The sequence below is a fragment of the Pseudophryne corroboree genome, unplaced genomic scaffold (assembly GCF_028390025.1).
Source record: "Pseudophryne corroboree isolate aPseCor3 unplaced genomic scaffold, aPseCor3.hap2 scaffold_620, whole genome shotgun sequence".
Taxonomy (NCBI): domain Eukaryota; kingdom Metazoa; phylum Chordata; class Amphibia; order Anura; family Myobatrachidae; genus Pseudophryne; species Pseudophryne corroboree.
This window is the reverse complement of record NW_026970216.1, coordinates 170,545-194,238: the sequence shown is the minus strand read 5'-3', so window position 1 is coordinate 194,238 and position 23,694 is coordinate 170,545. Positions and strand designations below refer to the sequence as shown.

The 23,694-nt window shown below is 47.0% G+C and overlaps 1 protein-coding gene across 2 annotated transcripts in view; it reads right to left on the bottom strand.

The window, feature by feature from the left end:
* LOC135035888 (oocyte zinc finger protein XlCOF22-like) overlaps nucleotides 1–23,694 on the bottom strand; it is a 63,613-nt gene that overhangs the window by 23,587 nt on the left and 16,332 nt on the right. Inside the window, exons 2-5 of one of the 2 annotated variants that reach the window (XM_063954383.1) lie at nucleotides 22,529–22,720; nucleotides 22,260–22,338; nucleotides 13,166–13,263; nucleotides 12,620–13,019 (exon numbers count right to left, since the gene is read on the bottom strand). In XM_063954383.1, the coding sequence (XP_063810453.1) occupies nucleotides 12,620–13,019; nucleotides 13,166–13,263; nucleotides 22,260–22,338; nucleotides 22,529–22,720 (769 nt within the window). The remainder of the gene's footprint in view (nucleotides 1–12,619; nucleotides 13,020–13,165; nucleotides 13,264–22,259; nucleotides 22,339–22,528; nucleotides 22,721–23,694) is intronic. The other variant, XM_063954385.1, reaches the window with a different exon arrangement.

Below are 23,694 nucleotides of genomic sequence, written 5' to 3'. Positions count from 1 at the left end.
GCGCAAGCCGCTGGATCTAACCCTATCAGGAAACCGATAGCCACTGCACCCCCACCACCATACATACCTGGAGAGAAATTGGTTGCAGAGAATGGCACACAGGGTTATGTTAAATGTATAGAAGTTAAAGATAATGTAACCAAAGTAATTAATGCTAACACTAATCCGTGCAAGTTGTACCCTGTTTTGAACTTTCCCCAGGATTGTGACCAAGAGGATGAGCCCACAACAATATCAGCACTCTCCCTAGCAGCCACCATATCAGAAACAGCAGTAGGCACGAGCCAACCCGTAAGATTAGTATCAAAGGCCCCTAGCGGAGGGACAGGTGAGGTTGTATCGACTGGTAAGTACGGCACCACACACTATGCTGAAACCATTCCACCACATGTTGTAGAATCTACACAGAATGTTGTTATTGGACTTAATCCCATTAGGGTAATAGCAGTGCCAAATGGGAAAACTGACACTTTAGTAGCAACTCCTATCAGGAACATCGCCATGCACTGTCCCTTTTCCCGAACGGAACTAAGGTCAATGATGTCTGAATTCCCTGATCCTAGAAAAGACTTAGCTGCATGTCAAAAGTATATTAGAGAGCTAGGAAATTCTGCAGAGCCAAATAACAAAGATTGGAGGACAGTTTTGAGGGCATGTTTACCCCCCAATGTTGATTCGTTAAAGTTTATCGCTGATTGCAAGTTAGATGAGGAAGTACCACTAACAGACGAGTATAATCAGGATAATGTAAAGAGAATCAACTTACAGTTAGGAGTATATTTTCCTGCAGTAGTAAAGTGGAATAAAATCTTTACAATAAAACAAAAAGAAGGTGAAACCACACCAGAGTATTTTTACCGGGCTCTGCAGGATATGGCTAGGTACACTGGTATAGATGACATTAAACTAATGTACACCCCAGGGAAGTAGCTGTTTCAGTATTAATGGACGGTCTAAAAGAGGTTTTAAGGAATAGAATACAAACCACTAGGCCTGATTGGAGAGGTATGTCAGTGGATGCATTGGGAGAGGCTGCTGCTGGGCATGATCGGACTATCATCAGACACAGGGAGTCACAGAGTGATAAATTAATGGCTGTGAGTATACAGGCCCTTACTACCAGGCCACCTCAGCCCAGAACTGTGACCCCTGTGGGTAAGTCAAGAGGTATAAAATGTTATAATTGCCACAGTGAGGGACACATGGCACGTGATTGTAAGACAAAACAAATACAAAATTCATATCAACCCCCTAGACAACGACCTGATACGAGACATTGGGATCAAGGACCGCAGGGGCGGAGCTATGAGCCACATGCAGGGGAAACAAAAAGGTATCCCCCAAGAAGAGACTGGCAAATCCCTGATAGTTCCCAACTACCCCCACCACAAGTAATTGCTGCCAGTGCGATTCAGGGAGGCCACCATACCCAATAGGGGTGTGGTCACACCTGTAGTCTGCAGCCAGTGAAATTAATTGCGAGTCTTGGAAGTGAACCCGAGGTCACAATTGATGTAGCTGGTAAATCATTAAATTTCCTTGTAGATACGGGGGCGCCAAGTCAGTGATAAATTCGACAGTGGGCATGAGAACCACTGGTAAAACAATTCCAGCCATGGGAGTAACGGGAGTAGTACAGCACTACCCTGTTAGCAAACCAGCAGAGATTACAATAGGGCCTTTGCATACCAAGCATTCCTTTTTGCTGGCTGCATCGGCACCGACTAATCTCCTGGGAAGAGATTTATTGTGTAAAATGGGGTGCCTCATATATTGTACTCCTGAAGGTGTATTCTTAGACATACCTGAGAATCACGCTCAGGAAGTACGAGACATGCTAGACTCCCCATCAAAATTAATGTCACATACCGTTATGATAAATAGGAGTCCATCCCAAGTAGAAGAAATGACATCCCAAATACCAGAGTCACTTTGGACTAAAGATGGACAAGACACTGGATTAATGGCAAACGTAGCTCCAGTAGTTGTGCAAGTAAAAGATGGTAGGATAGCTCCAAAAATCCCACAATACCCTCTGAAGCCAGAGGTGGAGTTAGGAGTATACCCCGTAATAGAGCGCTTGCTACAACAGGGCATTCTGGTAAGAACATCCAGCACTGCCAATAGTCCCATCTTCCCTGTGAAAAAGAGTGGGGGGAGGGGTTACAGGCTAGTGCAGGATCTAAGGGGGATTAACAAAATAGTTGAGAGTCAGTTCCCCGTAGTACCAAATCCAGCTGTCATCCTTATGCAAATCCCTCCCACTGCAAAATTTTTCACTGTAATTGACCTCTGCTCCGCCTTCTTCTCGGTACCTCTGCACCCTGACAGCCAATATTTGTTTGCATTCACATACAGAGGAGTCCAATACACATGGACTCGATTACCACAAGGTTTCATAGACAGTCCAAGTATATTTTCCCAGGCTTTGCATGATTGTTTACAGTCTTTCCAACCAGAGAGTGAATCAATATTGATACAGTATGTGGATGATTTACTACTGTGTTCAGATTCACTGGAAGCGTCCCTGAAGGATACGAAACAGCTCCTGTTTCATCTTTCAGACACAGGACATAAGGTTTCCAAAGACAAGTTACAATTATGCCAAACTAAGGTAAAATATTTGGGACACTGTCTAACACAAGGACTGAGACACCTGACCGCTGATAGAATTCAAGCAATTAGAGACATGACTCTGCCACAAACCCAGCAACAGATCAGAACGTTTTTAGGAATGTGTGGTTATTGCCGTAACTGGATCCCAGGTTTTTCCATTTTAGCATTACCTTTGCAGGAGATGGTCTCATCAAACAAACCTGATCGGATTTCGCATACAAACGAATCTGAGATGGCATTTGAGAGACTTAAACAGTGCCTAACGCAGGCACCAGCATTAGGTATGCCAGACTATGGGAAACCCTTTGAGCTGTACGGAACAGAAAGTGCTGGTTGCGCGGCAGGCGTCCTAACCCAAAAGCACGGTGATGCCAGCAGGCCGGTAGCATACTACAGCGCTCAGCTAGATACGGTAGCGCGATCCCTCCCCACATGCTTGCGAAGTGTTGCTGCGATAGCATTGCTAGTAATGAAAAGCGAAGATGTAGTGCTAGGACACAACCTCACAATCCATACACCGCATGCAGTGTCAGCCTTGCTAAATTTGGCTCAAACTAGACACGTCTCATCAGCGCGGTTTACTAGATGGGAATTGGCATTAATGGCCCCCGTAAACATCACCATAAAGAGATGCAGCGCATTAAATCCTGCAACGTATCTCCCAGGTGTGCCTGGACAGGCACAAAGGGTGGAAGATGAGAGTAATAGTGAAGGAGGATTTAATACAGGGGATGACACGCATGATTGTATGGAATATTTGACCCAAAATTTCACGGCAAGGCCTGACATCAGTGACAACCCACTGGAAGATGTTGATTTTACTTTCTACACTGACGGTAGTTGTCACAGACAGACGGACCCGGGAGACTTGTGTACTGGATACGCAGTCGTAGATGACCAAGGCACCATAGAAGCAGAACCGCTAGGCCAACCTCACTCAGCCCAGGTTGCTGAACTGGTTGCCCTAACCAGAGCATGTGAATTGGCTAAGGGCAAGTCAGCCAATATCTACACCGATTCTAGATACGCCTTAGGGGCAGTCCATGATTTCGGAGCCCTATGGCGCCTCAGAAATTTCATGACGGCAGCTGGTACACCGGTAGCGCATGCAGCCCACATCAAAAGGCTTCTAACAGCGATACAGGAACCCGACAGAGTGGCTGTTATCAAGTGTAAAGCACACACATATAGCCAAGACCCGGTATCACTTGGTAACAGCCGAGCAGACGAAGCTGCTAAGTTAGCAGCTGGTACCCCCAGACAGACAGATACCACACAACTGATGGTATTTAATACCGTCAACACACAGAAATTGTGTGAAATGCAAAATTTGTGTTCCACACAGGAAAAGGCAGTTTGGAGGGCAAAAGGATATGGCCAAGAGTCCTCAGGACTCTGGATGGATGCACATGGTAAACCAGTGGCCCCCAGAGCATACCTTCCAAGTCTAGCGGAAGCAGCACATGGGCTGACTCATCTAGGCAAGGAATGGATGTGCAAGTTGGTAAGAGCATATTGGTGCGCCCCAGGATTTTCATCCCATGCGGGAAAGAGAGCAATGTCATGCCTCACCTGCTTGAGGAAGAATATCGGAAAGGCAATACCAACAGAACTATCTCATATCCCCCCTACAGGCGGCCCTTTTCAGGTAATACAAATTGATTTCATACAATTACCCCCTTGTCGAAATTTAAAGTATGTACTAGTTTGTATAGATGTGTTTTCAAATTGGGTCGAAGCATTTCCTGCGGCCACAAATACCGCTATGTTTACTGCTAAGAAAATTGTGCAGGAATTTGTGTGTAGATACGGTATCCCTAGAATAATTGAAAGTGATAGGGGTACCCATTTTACAGGTGATGTCTTTCAAGGAATGTGTAAGTTGATGGGAATTGATAGTAAGCTGCACACTCCGTACCGCCCCCAGGCGAGTGCGAAGGTAGAAAGAGTGAACAGCACTATTAAAAATAAACTGAGCAAAGTTATGGCAGAAACAGGATTGACATGGCCAGAAGCTTTACCCATTGTACTATACAGCATCAGAACCACTCCCAGGTCCCCTCTTAATCTGTCCCCCTTTGAAATTCTGTTTGGTCGACAACCGCATGTTATGATTAACCCTCAGGATGATTTGAAGTGTAACAATGAAGTGACTGTAAAATACCTGGCTAACATGAGTAAACAGCTAAGGAATCAAAATGATAATTTGAAGTTAGTGATTCCTGATTTACCAGATAGTAATTATCATGACATTGAACCTGGGGATTATGTAATGATATGGAATTTTCTACGCTCAGGTAGCCTTATTGACAGATGGGAAGGACCATACCAGGTCTTATTGACTAGCACTACAGCATTGAAGGTTGCTGAGAGAGAGACTTGGGTTCATTCGTCCCACTGTAAGAAGGTCGCTGATCCAGAGAAGTCCCGTGATAAGGAACAGACGGTAGAAGTTGTATCACTGGAGTGTCTGTTCCAGGAGGACTGAGGCGGCACCTGAGCATTGAAGATCACAAGATCAAAAGCAGTTGTCGATCCCCTGTTCCCTTTTATTGTTTTTCTCCAACTTCCCATCCCATCTCCCTCAATTATTTCTTTCCCCCTTCTCATTCTTCTCCGTTTACCTCCTATAAGATGGACTTGCCCCAAGAGACTGTGATCCGGATTTTCCTGTTGACCATGATGTTGACCAGAGCAGCCTGTTCCGGCGAGAGTACCATGGAGGTCGAGAGAGGTTCTGGAATGGGTTCTGATGATAAAGATGGAGGCGTAGTTTTCCAAGAACAACTTAACCAACAAGTAAAGGCGAGTATCAGAAAACGATCCGATAGCATTGACAATAGAAGGAATTGTGAAGGATTGTTAGCTGAAGAAAACTGTATCTGTAGGCTCTGTGACAACGTAGTTGAGGATGGGTGCATTAAGAAATGCCAATCCAGTTTTAATATCCATATGGACCGGCATCCATTGAGTGACTATCACTCCTTAGTGGGTAGTGTGTTAAATAAAACAGATTGTTGGGTATGCTCTCAAGTACCTCAAGGTCATAGCAAATCAGGGCTAGTACCATTTCCTTTAACGGTAGGGGAGGTACTTGAGCTAAAGGGTGGGAGACCGGTGGCCAGAGGTTTAATATCTCCAGCCCTCCTAGTTTGAAGCTCCACCAATATCATGTGGATAAGTCCCTAATATGTTTTAACATTACCAACCCCCGAAAACCAGGAAATTGGGAAGTGTCATGGAGTAACCAAACCATGACCTTTTCATATAGAGCAGATAGAATGCCTACAGATACAGAGCTTATACGCCACATAGCCAGTAGAGGAAAATCTTTCCGGTATAGGTATACCCTAGGAAGTAGGATTACGAGAGTTGGAGAGGTATCACCAGGAAACTGCGCACATATCGTACAAACTGATACGTGTACTAAACAGATGGGAGAATTAGGGTTAGGAGATTTCACATGGAAGATGTGTAATATGGTTATGTCCTACTCCGTCCCATATGTTCTCCCCGATGATGCATATTTCATATGCGGGAGGAAGGCGTATAAGTGGCTTGCCCCAAACTCTGAAGGATTGTGTTATATTGGAAAAGTACTGCCTGAAGTAATGACTGTATCACATGCCAAAATGAAAGATATACACCGTGGTGCCCAAGCTCCTTATACTCATACTCATTACGAGCACGTAGTTAAAAGGCAACTGACAGAAAGGACAGAGCATTTGGCCTCTGACATGATCCATGATTCCACCGGGATTCAGGTTCTACTCGCGTTAGACTTCACTCGCACCACTCGAGGAGTGATGAACTATAGATACATATCTGCGCTTGCAAATTTGTTAGACAATATCACGGAAATGTATGATGATACGTTTAGGTATACTGGAAGAGAACTTCAAGCTTATAAAACAGAACTAGTCCAGCATAGAATGGTTCTCAATTACCTCACAGCAGTGACAGGCGGATATTGTGTCACACTGGCAACGCAGTACGGCGTGAAATGTTGCACATATATTACAAATAGTACCGAGGACCCGGTCGAGGTCATAGACCAAAAGATGGACGATATTCTCCAATTGAAGTGGGAATTTCGCAGAAGACACAATCTCACTCTTGCTGCTGTAGGTAATGAGCTGACTGGTTGGGTGTCATGGTTGAACCCGCGAAATTGGTTCTCTGGTTTAGGAGAATGGGCTCAAGGAGTCATAATGGATGTTGGGAAGTTTCTTCTATGTATCTTAGGTGTTGTCATATCAATTGGCTTGATATTTAGATGCGGTCAGGCTTTAATGAAGTGCAAACGTCGTACCAGGGTAATGAGTCTGAGGAGAGGGGAAACTGTAATTCCAATGGATTTGATTTATGACCCAACTGTAGAAACAATGATGTGATGAAAATGCGATTATACGGTCCGTTTCTTTCACCTGTTTTTCCGTTTTCCTCCAAGATAAAAAGACCCACTCGGACGAGGAATTTGATGATCCTGTATACAGACAACTGATGGATTAAAGAAGAAGTTTTGACAACCTTATACACAGATATTTGATGAACTGTGCCATAGACCCCCAGTTTCCCTAGAAATTTTAAAATTACGCTAGCCCAACACTTTTTGTAAGTCTATGGACATTGACAAAGCTTTTTTGCTCGCACCTTATGGGCAAAAGCACAAAGAAGACTGCAATCAACTGACACCGAACAAGACTTCAACCGACAAATGTACATTAACCTGACATAGAATACCACTGCATTTACCATAAGTGTTCTTTATCTTCATCTCTACAACCCTCAGGTAATGACACACATAGTCGATAGGGAATACAGGCACAGATATCAGCAATCACATATTCCCCCATTCATGTATCATCAACTAAAATGTGCTCCCCCATTTTGTTGCAACCACAGCCGAAAAGAGCTCGGTAAAGTTTGACAGCCCATCCACAGACCCTTAATACGGGATAAGAAGGAATTCAAATGTATACTTCGCAATACCTCGAAGCTTGATGTACAACACGTACGGCACGATGATACATGACCCCCCAAACATGGATTCATACACACATGCTTCTGATATCTCACTAGGTCATACCCTTTTCTCACCTTCCTCTCTCCACCCTTACCCAACCATGGAAATGTATTAACCCCTGACATATATTTTTCTCTTTTTGAAATGTTTTAGAAGGTGGCAGTTATTGTTGACTGCCAAAGGGTGGACTGTCAAAGTCAGAAAAATATCACTATGCACACTGCCATATTTGCACCTCATACATGTCCGCGTTGCGCATGCGTGCGCTCTCCCGTGCGTGCGCATACCCGCTGTTACGTGCACCCGCAGGTGCACGGTATGCGTATTTACGGTAGAGTTTATGTGTTCGCAGCGTGCGACTCAATCGTTACATATTTTCACTATATAATGTATTTTGTAGATCATGGTCCCTTTGATAGATTCTGAAAGTTTAGTTAATGTAGCATGTTCCTGGACAAAGAGATCCCTCTTTGTTTGATACGAAGGGTCCAACACGGGTCATACAGTGGTGTTTAGTATCCATCGGAAGAGTATTTAATTAGCAATATTCCGGTGTTGGTTTGAAGCGGATAAATCGCTTGTGCGAATAGTTATGGACATAAGAAGTTTATATCCATTTACTATTTATTTGCACTTACTTATCCATGCGGCGGAAAACCTAGTTTCCCACCCACCTGAGCAGTTGGAAGTAGACACAGCCCACCTGTATGAATCAACCTATGACCTTTTGTTATAATGCGAAGACGAATTCCTGTGTCCAATGAACAATGAGATTGTAGGGACCATTGAATTGTATTGTGTGTGGGGCATAAATAGACAAGCCGATGGTATCCAGCTCACTCTCTTCAACGGTTCTCATTGCTGATAATCGGGAGCTGGATATCCAGAGGCGCATGCGATCGTTTCCCTTTGTGCGTAAGTTTTCTCCGCAATCATATTGTCTTTATTGTTATTGTGAGCCATATCTCTCTCTCTCTCTCTCTTCTCCTCTTTCTCCTTCATTTTCCCTTAAACGTAATTGTATTGTATTTCCTGTGTAGTTATCTGGTTAGTTAGTCTATGTTATATTGTAGTGTGTGACTTGTACTGTATTACTCTTTTTGCAAGTAATAACATTCATATAAGGCGTTAGACCCTAAAGCACGGTATCTGTGTATTTCTTATAGTGTTAAGTATTCTCAGAGCGTCGGTGACGCTCGAACAGCTTTTGAGTTAATAAGGTTATACTGTGTTGCATTTACACCCTTTCACTACACTAATGTTTTACTGCATAATACATTGTTGATGGTTTAGATATAAAGGTTTAACATTGTGAGCGTCTGCGCCGCTGGTGATCTCCTCGTGGTCCCGAGCGTCCGCTACGATATAGCGAACCAGTACGTTAGTCGGCAGCCAATAGCGTGCCTGCCTGTGATCTCTTGGCCGTGAGCGAACGTGACGCTTGAGCGTCTCGACTACGGATAAGCGATTGTTACGCAACGTGCGTACCCTTACGGTACTTCATAAGTAAATAGCGTACCGTGTTCTTAGACCTCTCATAAAGGGTTTTATATAAGATAAATATTTAGCTTTATCAATATATATATATACACACCATACATATAAGCGGATTGTCCGCAACCATCGGGTCCCTAGTGACATTAATGTGTTCTGAATGTGTATGTCCATGTACTGAATGCCCCAGTTGTGGATCTAACCAGGAAACCTTATGGTCGACAGAAAACATAGTAATCGTCGACAGCAGGGAGTAGTACCAGGCAAAATAACATTCTTGCGACCCCAAGGGGTCCAAGGGAAATATACATATATAATTTTAATATCACACCCCCACAATACTACCATGTCTGTGCTCGAGCTACAGGCCCATGAAACCGTACCATACATATACATAGAAATATATATACAGGTATAAGGCAGTTACAGCATGTTAATTTACACCCAGTATTGACAGTTGGTGCCGACAGGGTCACCCACATACTACTGTGTCTCCCATAGCGTGTTTACTCTTTGAAAGAATACCACTACCGACCTGCTGACACTTCATTTACTCAATCAAGTACCACAGGAGTCGGCAATGCCGACAGAGATATTCCCATAACTGTTTGCGACAGAGCCCTCACACATGTCGACACATGTGTACTAAAAGCTATAGTAGGTATCTGACAGGGAAAACACAGACACTTATACACAACACACTGACTACACGGCCATGATCTAACATAGTGCTATACTTGTATATTGCACTAATCACTGTGCCCCACTTCCTTTACACTGCTATGTACACAGAGCTTTTGGCAGGGACTGTTGGAGAGAATGGCGATGTATTGTGCTGTGAGGGCTAAGCCACGCCCCCGTCTCGGCGCGCTTCAGCCCCGCTGTTATTTTAACGGTTCATGCTGGCGGGGGTTCGTATACAGTGTCCGTGCACTGCATACATGTCATGCCAGGCATAAAGGGAGGAGCCAGTTCACACCCATTCAAAGTCTTATAGTGTGCCCATGTCTCCTGCGGATCCCGTCTATACCCCATGGTCCTTACGGAGTCCCCAGCATCCTCTAGGACGTATGAGAAATCCTGGGAAAACCCAGAGAAAAAATTCCAGATCCCTAAAAGAATTCTCATTGCTTTCCCTTTCCCTGAAGAGAATAGGAAGAAGTGGGAAAATCCACCTATAGTAGATGCTTCTGTATCTAGGCTGTCTAAAAAGGTGGTTTTACCTGTCCCTGGTTCAACCGCCATAAAGGAGCCGGCTGACCGCAAGATTAAGACTACGCTCAAATCACTATACACTGCTACAGGCGTGGCTTTAAGGCCCACTATTGCTTGTGCATGGATTTCTAAAGCCATAGTAAAGTGGTCAGGCACCTTACTAGAGGACTTAGATACTATGGATAGGAGTGACATTGACTTGTTTTTACGTCACATACAGGATTCTGCATGTTTCATGGTGGAGGCCATGAAGGACATTGGCCTGCTTCTTCCATGGCTGTCTCGGCATGCAGAGGACTCTGGCTACGCCAATGGACTGCGGATGCAGTATCAAAGAAAAGTGTGGAGAACTTGCCATTCACAGGTCAGGCACTATTTGGGGATGCATTGGATTCGTTGATTTCCATGGCGACTGCGGGTAAGACATTTCTTCCCACCGCAGCAGCCCAAGCTAGGAAATCTTATCCTACACCTACACTGCAGTCCTTTTGGACCGCAACATTTAAAAAATCCAAACCCCGTCCCACCTTCTTTACAGGAGGTCGGGGAAGATCAAAAAAACCTGCACCAACAGGTTCCCAGGGACAGAATCCAGGTTCTGCTTCCTCCAAATATTCAGCATGATGGTGGACCTCTCAGCCTGGAGATCAGGCAGGTGGGAGCGAGACTAAAAGATTTCAGTCACGTCTGGGTGTCATCATGCTTGCATAGAGGGACAACAGCAGCACTGTGCCCGCTGCCTTAATGCCGCCATCTGAACCGGTTTAGCACTCACCACTCAATTAGGGGTGGCGGCATGCTGTGGGGAAGAGTGCACACCGCTGTGGGTGAGCGAAGCAACCCCCTTGAGGAGCTATGTCCTGTCAGCGGGGATCTGGACCATTAACCCTTCAAGAGGTTGGTACCGGTCCCCCCCCTAAGTCTCACGACGCAGGCAGACTGGTGCCAACCCGTCCTTCCTGAAAACAAAAACTAAAATACATTCTGAAAAAAACTCTCTGGCGCTCCAGAGAATGCACCCGGCTCCTTGGGCACGTTTTTCTAAATGTAGTCTGGTAGGAGGGGCATAAAGGGGAGGAGCCAGCACACACTAATGATTTCTTAAAGTGCTAGGCTCCAATAGACCCAATCTATACCCCATAGTACTAAGACCATCCCAGTATCCCCAGCCTAGAATAATAGGGGCTGATGGCTCCCAATGTATGAGATACACCAGAGAGTGTGGGGAGGAGACTGGTCAGATCTCTGGGCTGGTAACACACAGTGACATGATGTGAGGGGAGAGCAGGAGTATAATAGGGGCTGTTGCCTCCTGATGTATGAGATACACCAGAGAGTGTGGGGAGGAGACTGGTCAGTTCTCTGGGTTGGTAACACACAGTGACATGTTGTGAGGGGAGAGCAGGAGTATATTAGGGGCTGATGGCTCCTGATGTATGAGATACACCAGAGAGTGTGGGGAAGAGACTGGTCAGAACTCTGGGCTGGTAACACACAGTGACATGATGTGAGGGGAGAGCAGGTGTATAATAGGGGCTGATGGCTCCTGATGTATGAGATACACCAGAGAGTGTGGGGAGGAGACTGGTCAGATCTCTGGGCTGGTAACACACAGTGACATGATGTGAGGGGAGAGCAGGAGTATAATAGGGGCTGATGTCTCCTGATGTATGAGATACACCAGAGAGTGTGGGGAGGAGACTGGTCAGATCTCTGGGCTGGTAACACACAGTGACATGATGTGAGGAGGAGAGCAGGAGTATAATAGGGGCTGATGTCTCCTGATGTATGAGATACACCAGAGAGTGTGGGGAGGAGACTGGTCAGATCTCTGGGCTGGTAACACACAGTGACATGATGTGAGGGGAGAGCAGGAGTATAATAGGGGCTGATGGCTCCTGATGTATGAGATACACCAGAGAGTGTGGGGAGGAGACTGGTCAGATCTCTGGGCTGCTAACAGAAAGTGACATGATGTGAGGGGAGAGCAGGAGTATAATAGGGGCTGATGGCTCCTGATGTACGAGATACACCAGAGAGTGTGGGGAGGAGACTGGTCAGATCTCTGGGCTGGTAACACACAGTGACATGATGTGAGGGGGAGAGCAGGAGTATAATAGAGGTGATGGCTCATGACTTCCCCACTGGGAAAATAAATATTCCTCATTGGTTTGTACTGACAAAGGAGGGTGTAGGATAAGAGATTGTTGTAGTGACCGAGCAAGGAGAATATGTGACTCTTTTCTGTAATAAATGTTTATTACTCACCTGTGCTGATATCTGTAGGGATCTCCTCCTCCTTACACTGCTGATCCCCCCTCACATACGTCTCTTCTTCTCCCTCTATATCTTCTGCCTTCATATCAGTCACATACGTCTCTTCTTCTCCCTCTATATCTTCTACCTTTATATCAGTTACATACGTCTCTTCTTCTCCCTCTATATCTTCTGCCTTTATATCAGTCACATACGTCTCTTCTTCTCCCTCTAAATCTTCTGCCTTTATATCAGTCACATACGTCTCTTCTTCTCCCTCTATATCTTCTGCCTTTATATCAGTCACATACATCTCTTCTTCTCCCTCTATATCTTCTGCCTTTATATCAGTCACATACGTCTCCTCTTCTCCCTCTATATCATCTGTTTTAATATCAGACAGACGTTCTACCTAAAAAAAACACAAACAAAGCACAACACTATAATGACATTTGGAGAAAACAGTATAATATCAGTGTATAAGACACACAGCTTCTCTACAGATCATATAGTGACAGTCACTGTAACATATTGGGTGAGACCCTAAATCCCACCTACCTGATCCTCCTGTGGGGTCCTGTGATACTCCTCTGTACAATCCTGGGAATACAGAGGACGGGGACATCTCTCTGGGGTATCTCTGTTACTGAACCCATCTGTAGGAGACACACAGTGACTGAGTACAGAGTATATACTAAGATTTTACTCACCGGTAAATCTATTTCTCATAGTCCGTAGTGGATGCTGGGACTCCGTAAGGACCATGGGGAATAGCGGCTCCGCAGGAGACTGGGCACAACTAAAGAAAGCTTTAGGACTACCTGGTGTGCACTGGCTCCTCCCTCTATGACACTCCTCCAGACCTCAGTTAGGATACTGTGCCCGGAAGAGCTGACACAATAAGGAAAGGATTTTGAATCCCGGGTAAGACTCATACCAGCCACACCAATCACACCGTACAACTCGTGATACTATACCCAGTTAACAGTATGAAATACAACGGAGCCTCTCAACAGATGGCTCTCAACAATAACCCTTTAGTTAAACAATAACTATATACAAGTATTGCAGACAATCCGCACTTGGGATGGGCGCCCAGCATCCACTACGGAGTACAAGAAATATCTTTTTTTCTCTAACGTCGTAAGTGGATGCTGGGACTCCGTAAGGACCATGGGGATTATACCAAAGCTCCCAAACGGGCAGGAGAGTGCGGATGACTCTGCAGCACCGAATGAGCGAACTCTAGGTCCTCCTCAGCCAGGGTGTCAAACTTGTAGAATCCTGCAAATGTGTTTGACCCCGACCAAGTAGCTGCTCGGCAAAGTTGCAAAGCCGAGACCCCTCGGGCAGCCGCCCAAGAAGAGCCCACCTTCCTTGTGGAATGGGCTTTCACAGATCTAGGATGCGGCAGTCCAGCCGCAGAATGCGCAAGCTGAATTGTGCTACAGATCCAGCGAGCAATAGTCTGCTTTGAAGCAGGAGCACCCAGCTTGTTGGGTGCGTACAGGATAAATAGTGAGTCAGTTTTCCTGACTCTAGCCGTCCTGGAAACATACATTTTCAGGGCCCTGACTACATCCAGCAACTTGGAATCCTCCAAGTCCCGAGTAGCCGCAGGCACCACAATAGGTTGGTTCAAATGAAACGCTGAAACCACCTTAGGAAGAAATTGGGGACGAGTCCTCAATTCCGCCCTATCCATATGGAAAATCAGATAAGGGCTTTTACATGACAAAGCCGCCAATTCTGACACACGCCTGGCCGAAGCCAGGGCCAACAGCATGACCACTTTCCACGTGAGATATTTTAGCTCCACGGTTTTAAGTGGCTCAAACCAATGCGACTTAAGGAAATCCAACACCACGTTGAGATCCTAAGGTGCCACTGGAGGCACAAAAGGGGGCTGAATATGCAGCACTCCTTTAACAAAAGTCTGAACTTCAGGCAGTGAAGCCAGTTCTTTCTGGAAGAAAATCGACAGAACCGAAATCTGGACCTTAATGGACCCCAATTTGAGGGCCATAGTCACCCCTGACTGTGGGAAGTGCAGGAATCGACCCAGTTGAAATTCCTCCGTTGGGGCCTTCCTGGCCTCACACCAAGCAACATATTTTCGCCATATGCGGTGATAACGTTTTGCAGTCACATCCTTCCTGGCTTTGATCAGCGTAGGAATGACTCTTTTCCTTCAGGATCCGGTGTTCAACCGCCATGCCGTCAAACGCAGCCGCGGTAAGTCTTGGAACAGACAGGGCCCCTGCTGCAGCAGGTCTTGTCTGAGCGGTAGAGGCCATGGGTCCTCTGAGATCATTTCTTGAAGTTCTGGGTACCAAGCTCTTCTTGGCCAATCCGAAACAATGAGTATAGTTCTTACTCTTCTCCTTCTTATTATCCTCAGCACCTTTGGTATGAGAGGAAGAGGAGGGAACACATAAACCGACCGGTACACCCAAGGTGTCACTAGAGCGTCCACCGCTATCGCCTGAGGGTCCCTTGACCTGGCACAATATTTTTCTAGCTTTTTGTTGAGGCGGGACACCATCATGTCCACCTGTGGCCTTTCCCAACGGTTTGTAATCAGCCGGAAGACTTCTGGATGAAGTCCCCACTCTCCCGGGTGGAGGTCGTGCCTGCTGAGGAAGTCTGCTTCCCAGTTGTCCACTCCCGGAATGAACACTGCTGACAGTGCTAACACGTGATTTTCCGCCCATCGGAGAATCCTTGTGGCTTCTGCCATTGCCATCCTGCTTCTCGTGCAGCCCTGTCGGTTTACATGGGCGACCGCCGTGATGTTGTCTGACTGAATCAGTACCGGCTGACTTTGAAGCAGGGGTCTTGCCTGACTTAGGGCATTGTAAATGGCTCTTAGTTCCAGAATATTTATGTGTAGGGACATCTCCTGGCTTGACCATAGTCCTTGGAAATGTCTTCCCTGTATGACTGCTCCCCAGCCTCGAAGGCTGGCGTCCGTGGTTACCAGGACCCAGTCCTGTATGCCGAATCTGCGGCCCTCCAGAAGATGAGCACTCTGCAGCCACCACAGTAGAGACACTCTGGTCCTTGCAGACAGGGTTATCATCCGATGCATCTGAAGATGCGATCCGGACCACTTGTCCAACAGATCCCACTGAAAGATCCGTGCATGGAACCTTCCGAACGAAATTGCTTCGTAAGAAGCTACCATCTTTCCCAGGACTCGCGTGCAGTGGTGCACCGACACCTGTTTTGGTTTGAGGAGGTCTCTGACTAGCGATGACAACTCCTTGGCCTTCTCCTCCGGGAGAAACACCCTTTTCTGTTCTGTGTCCAGAACCATCCCCAGGAACAATAGACGCGTTGCAAGAACCAGCTGCGACTTTGGAATATTCAGGATCCAGCCGTGCTGTTGTAGCACTTCCCAAGCTAGTGCTACTCCGATCAGCAACTGTTAGGGTCTCCTGCCCTTTGCTGCCACGTCGTCAAGGCAACCGGGAGACAAGTGTTAGCAGAGTAACCTGAGCGCAGCTGATACTCCGGTTCGGGTCTTTTGCTGTGCAGTGGTTACAGGCTCTGTGCACGGCAGGGGATCCGATGCTGGTTTTTGTGCTCACAGTCTGTGAGGTCTGAGTGGGGCGTGGACAGCACCTGCTATATAAGGCCTCTTCTCAGGTTAAGCAGATGCTGCTGAATCTTTGTTGGTTAGTCAGTTCCTAAAAGTTAGCCAGTACTGTGTAGCTTTGTATTTGTTGTTGCTTACTGCAAATAGGCTTGGGGATTTGGTACTACACTCTGCCAATCCAGACCTAGCAGTAAGACTGGAGTCAGTCGTTTAACTTGCTGGGGTTCTTTTGCTACTCTGTGAACTTAGCAAGTTTGCGGCTGTATTCTCAGATTTGCCTGCCTAAATCCTGTCTCACTGTGCAAGGTGTTCAGGTGTCAGTTTAGTGGCAGTAAGCTGAACCTGTGCACTGCAAGTGAGGATTAGGATTGGGGAGACTCTCCTTGTGTCTATCATTCCATCTCTGACCAAGGAGTTTACTGCCACACCCGTTGGTAACCCTTTAGGGTTTTGCTGTTGCCCTAGCAACAGCATTTCGGGTTCTCTACGTATTAAAACACAACATCTTGCTTTTTCCATCTGAGCATTACTAATACTAGGGAGACACCCAGTTTCTTAGCCTCTGGGCTTCTCTGTTCACTTTGTGTTTATTTTGTTACCTTATCACCTTCTGTGTACGTAATGTCATATTCCCCAGTCTGTCTGTGAGTTCATTTGTTTTGCATCCCTATCCGTTCAGACACCAGTACATTCCTGCAGGCACTGGTGTGCATAACAGTTCAGACACCAGTACATTCCTGCAGGCACTGGTGTGCATAACATATTCAGCAGCCTAATACTCCTGTTGAAATTTTGAGCGAATATGGAGCATACCCCTCAAAATACGTTGCAACAGGTGGTCGATCAGGTGCAGGTCCTGACTCGACAATTTAATGATTTGTCCATTAAAATGCACACCTCCCAGGCCGCTGGCGGAGCTCCCGCAGCAGCAGCACCTTCAGGGGTTAAGGAGCCAAAAGTAAATCTCCCGGATCGTTTTTCTGGAGATCGCTCGCAGTTCTTTTGTTTCAAGGAGAGCTGCAAGCTATACTTCCGGCTTAGGCCTCAGTCTTCTGGGTCGGAGATTCAGCGGGTGGGCATAGTGATTTCCTTGCTACAAGGAGACCCACAGGTCTGGGCATATGGGTTGCAGCCTGACTGTCCGTCGCTTAAAAGTGTTGATGCTTTTTTTACGGCCCTGGGCATGTTGTATGATGACCCTGACAAGACGGCCTCAGCCGAGGCTAAGATTTCGATCCTTAAGCAAGGGCGAAGGCCAGTTGAGGTTTATTGTACGGAGTTTTGGAGGTTGGCCCATGATACCCAGTGGAATGACCCAGCCCTGAGACACCAGTACCGAAGAGGTCTTTCTAACCAGATAAAAGACCAACTGGTACAATATCCCTTGCCTGATAGCTTGGATCAGCTCATGCAGTTATCCATCCGGGTGGATAGACGGCTGAGAGAGCGTAGGCTTGAAAGGGAGACCGAGGTTTCCTTCTTTCCCAAGGGAACCTCAGACTCTAAGGAATTTTCCGAGGAGCCTATGCAGATTGGGGCTACCCGCCTCTCCTCGCGTGAGAAGACGCGGAGGAGACAGCAGGGGTTGTGTTTGTACTGTGGGAATAAAGGTCATGTGGTAGTATCATGCCCAGAAAAGCCGGAAAACTTCAGGGCCTGAGGGTGATGGGAAATATCCTGTCAGGCCAGAAGTCAGAATTTCCCAAGAAGACTTTTATCATTCCGGTGACCTTGAAGAGCCTCGGTCAAACTGTCAAGACTGAGGCCTTTGTGGACAGTGGGGCCGACGGGGTTTTTATGGACCGCCAATTCGCCCTGAAACACTCTGTTCCCTTAGTACCCTTGGCATCGGAAATTGAGATGTGGGTTAAACGGGGAACCATTATCCCAAGGTAAAATTACCTCTTGCACTAGCCAGATTTCTTTGTTTATTGGAGCCACACACTCTGAAAAATTGTCCTTTTATGTGACTGTCTGTACTTTTGCCCCATTGGTGTTGGGGTTACCCTGGTTAAGGGCCCACAATCCTCAATTTGACTGGGTCTCTGGGGAGATTCTTAGTTGGGGTACTGATTGTTTCAGGAGTTGCTTGAGCCTTCCAGTCAGGCTCTCGCAGCTAAGTTTGCCAGGATTGCCAGGGTGTTATGCAGATTTTGCGGACGTGTTCTCCAAAAAAGTTGCAGAGGTACTACCTCCCCATCGCCCCTATGACTGTGCCATTGATTTGTTGCCAAATGCTAAGCTTCCCAAGAGCAGGTTGTACTCCCTGTCACGTCCTGAGACTCAGGCTATGGCAGAGTACATTCAGGAGAACTTGGCTAAGGGATTTATCAGACATTCACAGTCTCCAGTTGGGTCGGGGTTCTTCTTCGTGGGTAAAAAGGACGGTTCGTTGCGACCCTGCATCGACTTCAGGGAATTGAACCGTATTACGATTAAAAACTCATACCCACTGCCTCTCATTTCGGTCTTGTTTGACCAGCTTCATACTGCCACCATTTTTTCTAAGATTGACCTACGCGGTGCGTACAATCTAATCCGAATAAGAGAGGGGGAAGAATGGAAGACTGCCTTTAATACCCACTCAGGGCATTATGAATATTTGGTGATGCCTTTTGGGCTCTGTAATGCCTCGGCAGTCTTCCAGGATTTCATGAATGATGTACTCAGGGAATATTTGGATAGATTCTTAGTTGTATACTTAGATGACATCCTAATCTTCTCCCATTCCCTGGAGGAACATCGGAAGCATGTACGCTTAGTCCTCCAGAAACTCAGAGACCACCGGCTTGGGGCGAAGCTGGAGAAGTGCGAATTTGAAGTTCAGCAAATCGCATTTCTAGGATATATTATCTCCCCAGAAGGTTTCCAAATGGAGGGTTCCAAGGTACAGGCAGTCCTGGATTGGGTGCAGCACACTAGTTTGAAGGCGCTTCAGCGTTTCCTGGGCTTTGCGAATTTTTATAGACGATTTATCGCTGGATTTTCGTCTATAGTGGCGCCCTTGGTGGCACTCACTAAGAAAGGCACTGGTGTGCATAACAGCAACTGTTCCCTGGACCTCGCCTTTATAAGGAGATCGTCCAAGTACAGGATAATTATAACTCCTTTTTTTTTTTAAGGAGTATCATCATTTCGGCCATTACCTTGGTAAATACCCTCGGTGCCGTGGACAGACCAAACGGCAACGTCTGGAATTGGTAATGACAGTCCTGTACCACAAATCTGAGGTACTCCTGGTGAGGAGGGTAAATGGGGACATGCAGGTAAGCATCCTTGATGTCCAGTGATACCATGTAATCACCTTCCTCCAGGCTTGAAATAACCGCCCTGAGCGATTCCATCTTGAACTTGCATCTTTTTATATACGTGTTCAAGGATTTCAAATTTAAAATAGGTCTGACCGAACCGTCCGGTTTCGGTACCACAAACATTGTGGAATAGTAATCCCTTCCTTGTTGAAGGAGGGGTACCTTGACTATCACCTGTTGCGAATACAGCTTGTGAATTGCCTCTAGCACTGCCTCCCTGTCCAAGGGAGTCGTTGGCAAGGCAGATTTTAGGAAACGGCGAGGGGGAGACTCCTCGAATTCCAGCTTGTATCCCTGAGACACCACTTGTAGAATCCAGGGATCCCCCCGTGAGCAAGCCCACTGATCGCTGAAGTACTTGAGACAGGCCCCCACCGCACCTGGCTCCGCCAGTGGAGCCCCAGCGTCATGCTGTGGACTTAGAGGAAGCGGGGGAGGACTTTTGTACCTTGGAACTGGCTGTATTTTGCAGCTTTTTCCCTCTACCTCTGCCTCTGGGCAGAAAGGACGCGCCTTTAACCCGCTTGCCTTTCTGGGGCCGAAAGGACTGTACCTGATAATACGGTGCTTTCTTTTGCTGTGAGGGAACATGGGGTAAAAATGCTGATTTCCCAGCTGTCGCTGTGGAAACTAGGTCCGAGAGACCATCCCCAAACAACTCCTCACCCTTGTAAGGCAAAACTTCCATGTGCCTTTTAGAATCTGCATCCCCTGTCCACTGCCGAGTCCATAAGCCTCTCCTAGCAGAATTGGACAATGCACTTATTTTAGATGCCAGCCGGCAGATCTCCCTCTGTGCATCTCTCATGTATAAGACTGAGTCTTTTATATGCTCTATGGTTAGCAGAATAGTGTCCCTGTCTAGGGTGTCAATATTTTCTGACAGGGAATCTGACCACGCAGCTGCAGCACTGCACATCCATGCCGAAGCAATAGCTGGTCTCAGTATAATGCCTGAGTGTGTATAAACAGACTGCAGTATAGCCTCCTGCTTTCTATCAGCAGGTTCCTTGAGGGCGGCCGTGTGCGGAGACGGCAGTGCCACCTTCTTTGATAGACGTGTGAGCGCTTTATCCACCCTAGTGGATGTCTCCCAACATAACCTGTCCTCTGGCGGGAAAGGGTACGCCATTAGTAACTTTTTAGAAATTACCAGTTTCTTATCGGGGGAAGCCCATGCTTCTTCACATACTTCATTTAATTCATCAGATGGGGGAAAAACCACTGGTAGTTTTTTCTCCCCAAACATTATACCCTTTTTTGTGGTACCTGGGGTAACATCAGCAATGTGCAAGACATTTTTCATTGCCGCAATCATATAACGGGTGGCTCTATTGGAATGTACAGTAGTCTCCTTGTCGTCGACACTGGAGTCGGTATACGTGTCGACATCTGTGTCTGCCATCTGATGTAGCGGGCGTTTTAGAGCCCCTGATGGCTTTTGAGACGCCTGGGCAGGCACGAGCTGAGAAGCCGGCTGTCCCACATCTGTTATGTCGTCAAACCTTTTATGTAAAGAGTCGACACTATCACGTAATTCCTTCCACATGACCATCCATTCAGGTGTCGGCCCCGCAGGGGGTGACATCACATTTATTGGCACCTGCTCCGCCTCCACATAAGCCTCCTCATCAAACATGTCGACACAGCCGTACCGACACACCGCACACACACAGGGAATGCTCTGACTGAGGACAGGACCCCACAAAAGCCCTTTGGGGAGACAGAGAGAGAGTATGCCAGCACACACCAAAAGCGCTATATAACACAGGGATTAACACTATAACTGAGTGATTTATATATATATATATATATATATATTGCGCCTAAATTTAGTGCCCCCCCCCCCGTCTCTTTTTTAAACCTATGTAGTCTTGAAACTGCAGGGGAGAGCCTGGGAGCGATCCTTCCAGCGGAGCTGTGAGGGATAATAGCGCCAGTGTGCTGAGGGAGATAGCCCCGCCCCTTTTTCCGCTGACTTCTCCCGCTTTTCTATATGTATATCTGGCAGGGGTATTTTACACATATATAGTCTCTATGAGTATATTATGTGTTATTTGCCAGCAAGGTACTCTATATTGCAGCCCAGGGCGCCCCCCCCCCCCAGCGCCCTGCACCCATCAGTGACCGGAGTGTGAGGTGTGCATGGGGAGCAATGGCGCACAGCTGCAGTGCTGTGCGCTACCTTGATGAAGACCGAAGTCTTCTGCCGCCGATTTCCAGGAACGTCTTCTTGCTTCTGGCTCTGCAAGGGGGACGGCGGCGCGGCTCCGGGACCGGACGACCGAGGCTGGGCCTGTGTTCGATCCCTCTGGAGCTAATGGTGTCCAGTAGCCTAGAAGCCCAAGCTAGCTGCACGCAGGTAGGTTCGCTTCTCTCCCCTTAGTCCCTTGTAGCAGTGAGTCTGTTGCCAGCAGATCTCACTGAAAATAAAAAACCTAAAATATACTTTCTTTTCTAGGAGCTCAGGAGAGCCCCTAGTGTGCATCCAGCTCAGCCGGGCACAAAATTCTAACTGAGGTCTGGAGGAGGGTCACAGAGGGAGGAGCCAGTGCACACCAGGTAGTCCTAAAGCTTTCTTTAGTTGTGCCCAGTCTCCTGCGGAGCCGCTATTCCCCATGGTCCTTACGGAGTCCCAGCATCCACTTAGGACGTTAGAGAAATGTGATCAGATGATGTGTGTATATAGGGGCCCCCATACCTGCTCTCCCCTGTACAATACATGACAGTCTCCTCTTACCCAGTGATGTGAGGGGCCGGTGATTCTCCATCATCACGTCCTTGTACAGACCCCTGTGTTCCTCTATATACTCCCCTTCCTGCATGGAGACATAGACAGTGACTTCCTGACGCCTTATAGGAACCGGACACACACAGTGATACATTCATCACCCAGACACGTCCCCTGGTGTTACTGTATAATGTCTCATTCCCAGCAGTCACCTCTCCAGTCATCACCCAGACACGTCCCCTGGTGTTACTGTATAATGTCCCATTCCCAGCAGTCACCTCTCCAGTCAGCAGCTGAATGATCTTGTTGGTGAGTTCCAGGATCTTCTGGTCACTGTGCCTCTCATGTATCAGTGAGTGAGGTGGAGGCACCGTGATGGGGCTCTTAGTTCTGCTCAGTCCACGTGACACACGGCTATGGCTGCTGGGTGTCTCACACTCACCAGATGTCTTCTTTACTACTGTGCAACTCTGCAAAATGGGGGATACATCAATATCACTGTAAATACTGACAGATCCCCTCACCTCCCCAGTCATGTCCCTGTATTATTACATAGATATAAGTGACGTCACTGTGACACTCCCAGATCCCCTCACCTCCCCAGTCATGTCCCTGTATTATTACTGCAGATAGGGCTAACAGACCAGGGTGACATAGAAGCGGAAGACTGAGTGCGGATAAGAGGGTTAGGAGGACAATTGGCTGGGGTTTGTGAAGAAGTGGGCCTTGAGAGCCCATTTGAAGTTTTGTAGAGAGGTGGAGAGTGAGATGGGGAGAGCACGTGCAAAATAGGTAGGACTGGGAGGAGGTAATCAGTTGACAGGATAAGGCCCCCAATTCTGAGACACACCTAGCAGAAGCCAGGGCCAGTAACATCACCGTCTTCCACGTGAGGTACTTGTCTTCTACCATCACCAGAGGTTCAAACCAGGAGGACTGTAGAAAACGTAACATAACATCTAGATCCCAAGGTGCCATAGGGGGCACAAAGGGAGGTTGTATATGAAGCAGCCCTTGCAAGAAGGTCTGAATTTTTGGCAAGAGAGACAACTTTTTCTTGATGGAGATGGAAAGAACTGAAATCTGGACTTTAATGGATCCCAGACATAAGCCCTTATCCACTCCAGCCTGCAGGAAACACAGGAACCTTCCTAAGTGGAATTCCGAAGAGGGATATGTGCGTTCTTCGCACCAAGAGACATATCTCCGCAAGATATGATAGTGTTTTGACATCACAGGTTTTCTGGCTTGTACCATAGTGGCAATTACCTTTTTGGAAAGCCCTTTGTGAGCTAGGATGTTCCGCTCAACTTCCATGCCATCAAACTAAGCTGCCGTAAATCCGGGTAGACGAACGGTCCTTGTTGAAGAAGATCCCTTCTTAGTGGTAGAGGCCAAGGGTCCTGTACAGACATGTCCAGAAGAGCCGTGTTCCATGCTCTTC